The 8,855-nt window shown below is 37.7% G+C and overlaps 1 protein-coding gene across 1 annotated transcript in view; it reads right to left on the bottom strand.

Moving 5' to 3' along the window:
* Window positions 1-2,548: 2,548 nt before the first annotated feature.
* Window positions 2,549-8,855, bottom strand: part of LOC107040100 (MOXD1 homolog 2) — a 168,002-nt gene continuing 161,695 nt past the window's right edge. The window contains exons 7-9 of the mRNA XM_015260047.2: window positions 8,274-8,726; window positions 7,761-7,954; window positions 2,549-6,913 (exon numbers count right to left, since the gene is read on the bottom strand). Coding sequence (XP_015115533.1) covers window positions 6,451-6,913; window positions 7,761-7,954; window positions 8,274-8,726 — 1,110 coding nt within the window. The 3' untranslated portion in view covers window positions 2,549-6,450. The remainder of the gene's footprint in view (window positions 6,914-7,760; window positions 7,955-8,273; window positions 8,727-8,855) is intronic.

Raw genomic sequence — 8,855 nt, 5'->3', positions numbered from 1 at the left:
GATAGTGGTTTTTGTCGATTTCCCAATGTTGAGTAGAAATGCCTGGAAATATGAAATATGAAGAAATGATGCAGAACTGTCTCAATCAGTCGAGAATTATCAACGTAAATTCGCTAAAATGATGGCTTCAAATTGGTATTATTCAGACTCAAATTTCTGCTCGATCATTTGACTGATTCAATTCCTTTTGAAGATACTCATCATGATGATACCTATTTAGAAAATCCAGGTATATTTTAGAGTTGGTCAGACCACACTGTACATTCAACCATTTTCAATCGTCCAATTTATCAATTAAAGTGCGTGAGAAAAATGAAGAAAGAAAATAAATGTTTAGCGTCATTGAAATTACATTTTGCACAGGATTATTATTTTTTTATACATTCGTTGTTTGTGAATAAATAATTGGAATTGTTGAAACTTTCAGCAAGTTTATTTTTTTGATCATGAAATCGATTTGTTCGGAATAGTAACAAATAATTTTTATGCTGGAAAGTAGATTGTTTATCAGTTATCCGTAGAAAATGCCAGTAATTTTTAAAAATTGAATTTTTTCAATCATTTCATCAATCTTTTTTCAAAAGTTAACTTTATACTTTTTTTTTCAGATTTTTACAGTGTTTTCGAAAGAGTCAATATTGAGATTCAAATTCGGCCCTGCAAAGTTGAAATCATAAAATCATTGTGAAACTTAGGGTCAAATGAGGCTCAAATGAAGTTCTGATGTTCGACTACAGAAATAGAAAAGCATTTCACTGGAGAAAAAATAGTTAGGCTCCTTGAAATCGCGGTTTATCATGCCTCGTGACATGAATAACATTTTGACACAATTGAATATCATGAGTTTCTAATTTAGGATTAAAGAACTAGCTCTAAACTTTGTCCACACCTTTTGAAATCCCTCCTGACGAGATCTTGAGAGTTGTACATGAAGAATGACGTTTGCGTTATCGGCTGCCAGTTCCATTGAGTTTCATTCGATTTGCGTTGTGCATATTTCTCACAATATTGAGTCACAAAATTGATACTCAAAACGCGGCTATTCCAGCGAAAAAAAGAAAATGCTCAAAGCACGTGTCCACATCCTTAATTCAAAAACTAATACTGTTCACCTATTCCGCCAAAAGCATTCATCAACGCCAATTTCTCTCACACCGTTGAAATGTAGAAAAAGATTTGACAGTGTAAGGTAAAAAATAGGATAACAAATATCTATGGAAATTTTTTCCACGAGAAGATGGATGGTTTATCTGACAGGTGATGCATCGTGATTTATTTTTTTGACTGAAAAAAAACACCGAAAATAAATGGAGAACACCAGGAGTGAGAAGAAAAATTTGTCTCTCCGTTCCCCGCTGCATGCATATGCGATATGTTTGTTGTATGAAATTGCTGTGCATAGACGTCATACACGTTGAAATATGTGACGGTAGTTTAACGATAAATTTTCATCGAAAACAGGGGAAGGGGCGAGGGCGAAATCTTTGTGGCGTGAAATACTACAGGCCCGTAAACAAATTATATTCAGTGATTCTGATGTGAGTGGGGGATGCTTGCACTGGAAATCACTGAACTGTTCAACGATAGTAAAATTGGAAAATTCCGGTGTATTTTTCCCGTCAATGAGGGTTGAATGGCCCCGACAATTTGTCATTCTCCCTCAAAGAAGTTTCCCGTGAAATACTTCTCCCCAGATGAAAATTTTCCCGATAAATCCATCGAATTTCTACCTCTCCCAAAATGTAAATCCAAGTAAAAACAACTCCATAATTCTACCATTGTTCCCAGTAACAGTACAGAGGAAAAAAACTTTTATTTATCCCTGGAAAAGCTAGTGTGGCACACACGCGACATCGATAGATCCGTGAAACGTGAGCGAGCTTCTCAAAGAGTTGCCTATTCGCTTGCACAGCAGACTTTGATAAATTGGAAAGTATAAAGAGAAACGTGGCGCAGCAGAGAGTTGAAGCGCTTGCTTGTAGTTTTACGCACGTGATACTGAAATAGCGAAATTTCGATAGTGGTATATAAATTGTTTTCCATGCCTTCGCTACCCCCCTCGCATACCCCTTTTTTCATCCGCTCAAACGTGGCTCATGGAAAATGAACAGGAAATTCAGGAAGGAGAATGAATTGATTTGACGGTATACATTAGAAAAAGAAACACCATTTCCCGAATGCGCTGTCAAACATGGAAATGGGAATGAAGGTGCCAACTGCAGATGAAACTGTTTAATGCATTCACCAGTTTGCCCACATATGTGAATGTGACATTTTGTCGTTATATGTAATTGCATGATTCAGATTTGCCCTGACGTGTGTGACGTATTCGGTAATGGCTCATGGTTAAAGGATTGGACGAGTTCATTCGGCGCATTAACGTCAGAGTTTTAATTTTCTCAATTTGGTAATTAACTCAGTACAAGACTTTGCTTTTCAGTCTATCAATCCAAAGAGTTAATGTGGATTTATTCACTACCATATCAATGAGACTAACGGGATGCCATTGAGGAAAGGATTCAGGTCATTGAATGAAAAGAAATTGAGATTCTTTAGAAAAACATTTACATATTTATATATATAAAATATAATACAATTTGTTACAGTGTAGTTGATAGTGTAGCGTTCGGTTATTCTCCAGTTTTCATAATCTTTTTATTTCGTCATTAAAGATGGCGTGGGCAGGTAGTACAAAGATTTTGAGGAGCTGTCATAAGGACTCGAGGGCGGCGGACAATACGTGTAAATGAATAACGCCTAAACGACACTTCTTCACATGTTTACTTGCTCTTTTTTCACTCCTTCAAAATACCTATCTACTTAAATTAATAGGTATTCAAAAGCCTGCCATTGTCTCTGACGATGGAATTCTATACGTAATATTAAAGCTATATACAATTTTCATTATTATCAATATCTCTCTATTTACACACATTCTACTCATTCTTCCGCGTCCTAGTGAGAGACGGCTGCATTCAATATTCCTTGAATTCGCTACATACAGTACATACAAAGTCAGTGGCTTTTTCATTTTTTTTTTATTATTATTTACGTAGAGTCACCACGACACCAATCGACGAATTTATTCCCTCCAATGCACTGTTTTCAATCCTGAAAAATATCGATGGTACTTGAAAACGAACAGTCAACCACCAGTCAATGGCAGTGCTCGACGGAAAAAAATCTGTATTTATAGGGTTTATCGTTTTCTATCAGTTACTGGGTCAAGTGGATTGGTATTGTGGTTAAACTACGGTTTACACTCATTGTTAGAAAAGAACTAACGTACACAATGATGCAAGATCGTCGAGTATAAATCCATGATATTTTTCACTCTTTCATTTCCTCTCATATCTAACATCATTTAGTTTTCCATTTAATATCTCGTGAGAATAACGCGCGTCACATTTTGCTGATTGTTCTGGTACATATCACCGGCAGTTTCACATTTTATATTTTTTATTATACCCAAAATAATCCCCCTCTGTAGCCTCGCAATAAGTGCATTAAACCTCATAGCGATTTCAGTCGACTTATCATCGCGTACATCGATATCTGTTCATTATTCATTGTAATCCTTTCATCCCGAGGGGGTAATCACTCCGGAAAGACTTTTATTCCGAAATATTTTTCGGAGTTTCAAGGGATTTCATGAAAACTTCAGTAATCCTCACAGATTTCGAAGAATCCCGAATGATTACAAAAGATTTCAGAGACAGTCTCTGAAATTCCGTATACTTTCAAGCGATTGCATATTGTGATGAATTCAGAATGAGATTTCTGGGAGAAATTTGCAGAGAATTCGAAAGATTTCACAAAAGTCTCGACTTTCAGAAATATCAATATCATCTTTACACCAGATGTCATGAGTGATCACCCCCCAGTTTGATCCTTCATTTTCAAGGAAATAAAAAGTTATAAACTAGGGTTATGACTGTGTATTGCGGATAAATAATCCCTTTTGTATTATTAGACTTATCGTTCTTTGTTTTGTTAAATCATAAATGTTACAAATTCACCCAGAACTGAACGTACAACGGCAATAATTGAGTTTGTGTTGGTCAAATCGATTGGTAGTTACGCCAAAACGAATCCCTATTAACTGTCCCTCCCCCCCTACCAACCCGGAACTTTCAATCCTCACTACAACACCCCCGCCTGCTACTGCGTGTTTTCAGCTCGTGCTCACGGGAAATCGGAAATCCGTGCGGGTCCAGGCCGATAACAACGAGTTGATAATTATATTACACGCAGTACTGTCAGCTTTTGATGCGATTTGTCTCGCACCCACATACCAATTCACCCCCCACCCTCCCCTATGATTGCTGGATTAAATCCAATGCCCGGAGTATTCGCGACCAGTCGGCGGTAGTCGATTGAATTGTCGAAAGTTCTGAAGCAATATCGACTGCATTAATGTTTTTTTTGTCACGGCAATATCGACGACAAACGATTTCCCAATAAAACCCCATAATCAGTTTACATTACTCTTTTATCTTTAATGTTTTTTTTCATTTTCGTTAATTTTTCTTTAGATAAGTTCGCTGCCCTACGGCACTACAACACACAGATCCCTATGACATTTACGAATAATCGTATTAAATTGTAAAATATGTTCTACTGGATTTTTTAGTTATATTGAATTATCGACTACAGAAATCGTTATGTTTTTTTTTCTTAAATTTCACTTATTCATTTTCGAGAAAAATCAATTTGTCATATTTGTTTCAGGTATAGAATTCAGTAGTGAAATCGCAGATGTGGATTATCATTTTTAATGACAATGTTAAAGTATCTGTGTTGTTTTGGCTGGTCCTAACATTGAAAAAGGTGGAGAGGAGGCTAAGAAAACGAAAATTACAACTGCCAGACTAGAATACTCGCTGGCCATTTTACACTCTTTGTGTTTTTCTTTTTACTTTTTTTTCTTATTCACTGTTATTTCCGTTCTTGTCGTCCAAATCGTTAAAAGCTCATTACTACAGGCGCAAAGCCTTTGGTTAAACAGAGAGTACTTGAACGTAAAAATAAAATGAATGAAGGAAAAATAAAGGTAAATCTACCGGTGCTGGGGGAGTCGCTAAAGAGAAATCGATTTTCAGGAATAATTCAGCCACGAAATTTTGTGCGCGAAGGGTTCCATACACAAATTGTGCCTTTATTTGTGTGTACAGATGCGAATAGATATTTAATTTGCCTGCCGATGCACGATAACAAAGTAATATGCACGATTTTAACTGGAATTATTCAATGAAACTGATAATTGAAAATAATAATTTAACGTTTCAAAATAGTCTACCTCTTTACAAGAATCGTCAAATAAAAAAATAAATAATTGTTTAGGTTTACGTATTCCTACCTAATCCTGATATTAGAAATAATTATATAATTTTATATAGAATGGCCTGTACAAAATGTTACAAAAACTGTGGCACAAGTTTGGGTCAAGTTACTATCGGCAGTTGGAAAAAATGTGGCATCGCATTGTCTTCGAGCCAATCGCAGATATTTTATTGAAACAAAAACGTTTCAAAGTGATAAACCCCATTTTTCCGAACGATAATCGCAGCAAATCGACCCACACTTGTGCATACCCCTCAAAAGAACACGATTACGATAATAATCTAATTAACAAAATATACAAAATTTGCGCAGGGAGCCGTGCAAGGGACGATATCATTTCGTAAACCCGTGTTGTAAACTTGTCTCGCCGAGTCAGCGCGATACAGCTGACCATTTTAAAAGCATAGAAACGGCCGACTAGTGCTTGCGTGTGTGGTTTTGCAAAACGAATTGCTAAAACGTGATAGTGAGTTACTATTTAATACAAATATCTCTTAATATTTTCCACGTGAGATATTCACCATTTGCATTTACCATCGGCCCCGCCGAATCCCTGACTGCGCATAAACAGCCAACATTTTTTTCACCGCTTCTTCTCAATCAATCATCACCTTTTAAATTACCAAAGAAGCTATAAAAATTCTACCTTGCAACAAGGTAACTTACCGATAAATCGTATAATAACCCCTCTCGATGTGAAGTGAGGGGGGAAAAAGTCTCAACAAGTTAGAATTGAAATTAAATAGTCATCTGCATTGGCGCAAAATAAAATATTCAAATCGAAAGACATTCAACGGCTCCGTATTCCCGACGGACTGTGAACGTCGAATAAGAGCAGCGAAGAAATATAAAGCGCACGTGTAATCGTCATTACATTTCACAACTTACGCCATTTGTTTCCAGCCACGGCCTCATTATTTAGGATGTACGCAGTAAATTAGCGTAATAGATTGCACATGAGCCCGGGTGGAGAAAATTTCACACATTTAATCATTTTTCTTTTTTCATTATTCATCCCCCCTCCTCATTTTAAATCGCAACACCAGACAGTAACACAGTGTTTTGTGCACTCCACAGTCACTCCGGTCACAAACACATTTATAATGTTCATCTGAATGCAACAACAATGATAGTGAGTACAAGAACAACTGGCGCCCTCGTAACACCGGAACTTCCGGCAACGGGACCCTCACTACTACGTGACACTTTACTGCGTACCAATTGGCCCCGTTCAACAGCATTAGCTTCATCACTGTCTGGATCAACTGGTGCAGGAAGATCACCATCCTCACCGAATAAACGTGATAGTTTATTTCTCGGTGTTTTTTTAGCACACGGTAGCATTGTTTCCTTGTAGGGACGCAGTATACGTGGATAATGAGCTTCCTGTACATCGGTATTTGGTAGAAGTTCACCTTTGCGATTCCAACAGAGGGGTTTGAATGTACCACGATGAGTTGCCTCTTGAAAACTTTGGAAACTCGTCTCCCAGTTGTAACGCATCAATCGCTCTTCTAGGGTCATTCCAGCTAGCTCGGCTGGGGCTTCTATTATTACTGGAGTTGCTCCCCTGGAAACATACCATAAAACAGGTATTTAACATACTCAACGAGCATTTGGGTCAAAACTTTTATCGTGAATTATGGAATAAGTTAATGAAATCAAAAGGATACAAAATGGTTGAACTGAACAGAAGAAACTCTTACTGTTACAAATTTTTGGCTCAATTTCCAGGGCAATTCTTAGAAATTTTCAGCATATTTCAACTCCACTGAAAGAGTTGTATCATTGAAAACTTGAAATTTTATGCAAAAATCAATTCAATTTTCATTTAATGAATTCCATTAATTGAATTTTCGGTTAATGGAAACTTCAGCATAATTTGGTAATGAATATTCATGCTTTGATTGAACACTGAAGTAAGTCAAGGAAATCTCATCTAACGATAAACCTTTATATACCTTCTTAATAGATCGTACTCAAGGAATGATATTCTAATGCGTAAATAAAATTCCTCAATCAATCTCCTGAAAATTTCCAGTCAACAGTCCTCGAAATTTCCAATTTTTCCTGACAATGCCAATTGAGTATGAATTTCAACTCTAATCAATAGCACTACGCTTCGCTCAAAACTCTGAGGTGGTCCTCGCTTAATAACACTTAAATGACAATCAACAGGGTTATATTGGCCTGACCCAGTTGCTCCAATCAACGTTATGCGTCTGTATTAGCCAGCTCGGAGGGTCGTTAACAGGCAATATACAATGAACGTGAGACACACTGGGGTGTCGTTCCTCCCCCCCTAACAACACGGATTTTGTTCATAAAAGCCGACTTTCCTCTCCCCACTTCAACCCAAACACTTAATATCAACATCATTGATAGTGGTAAGCTAGAAATTAGTCAAGTGGACTTACTGCTTGAGCTTCTGAATTCCCAGGCTCTGAAGGACTGTTGGTAATGAGGGTAGTGAGTAACAGAGAGATAGCTCAATGCGCGGATAATACAGTGCCGATACTAGACAGGATTCCTCACGTGTTGTTAGACCACCCAGAGTGATTGTCTGCCTGCTCTCGGACGAATACGTACATTCAGCAACAAGATGATCCCCCTGAAGCAGAATTAGTAATTCACTGGTTATTTCACTTTGTTCTCATCAACAATAATGCCTCGAAAAATGCATGATACTTTTAATTGCCTCCACGTTCAATAATGAATGAACTCCATCAGGAAATGAGAGAACCCCGTAATTAATTCATAATTAACGTTTAATGAGTTCCTTGAGAACGAAGTTGATAGTCCGTAGAATCAATCGCAAAAAGTAACAGAAGCAATTTTCATCAAATTAAATAACTCTACGTTGCACTCACTAATCAATATTTGAACACAGCTACTGTAACTTATCATGAAATTCATAAACCAAAACTCACCGGATAAACTTTAGCTGGACGCTGTAATCTTCTGTACTCCTGATAATTCGGATCGTAATTGGTATCTGATGCAATCGGCGGTAATTCCTCACTAGCTCGTATTTGCCTCAGTCTGACCTTTCTACCCAGCTGATGTGTGTGCATTATAACGGCAAACATATTGACCCCACTCTCGGGTATCGTCTGACCAGTGCAGTCTGTTACACAGTGACCCTCTGAGACAACCTCCCGCTGTCCTGGTGGTATTATGTGACGCCAGTTAGGATCGATGCCAACACTGAGAATACCAGCATCGTGGGTACGAAGTTGATTAGTGTACACCAGTCTCAATCCTGAACTGTCAGTTATAAAGTTGTCCAGTAGGGGATTTGTGTAGTGAGTCTCAAGCATGTAATAGCGTGGTCCGGAGTCTGGATCAAGGGCATATCCTGCCTCGGGTGGATAATTGAAGCCCTGGAAAAGAAAATGAAAGACGAAAACGTAAGGATTGATGTGTAAGGGCATGAATTTTTTGTTCAGTAGTTTGTTTATTTCTGACGGTCGATCAAAGTGAAATACGATGTATTGGGAGAGGGTGGGGGG

This window comes from Diachasma alloeum, unplaced genomic scaffold, assembly GCF_001412515.2.
Source record: "Diachasma alloeum isolate Michigan unplaced genomic scaffold, Dall2.0 Dall_scaffold_00316, whole genome shotgun sequence".
In the NCBI taxonomy this organism is placed as follows: domain Eukaryota; kingdom Metazoa; phylum Arthropoda; class Insecta; order Hymenoptera; family Braconidae; genus Diachasma; species Diachasma alloeum.
Note: the sequence above shows the minus strand (reverse complement) of the source record. Positions and strands in the feature narration are given on the sequence as shown.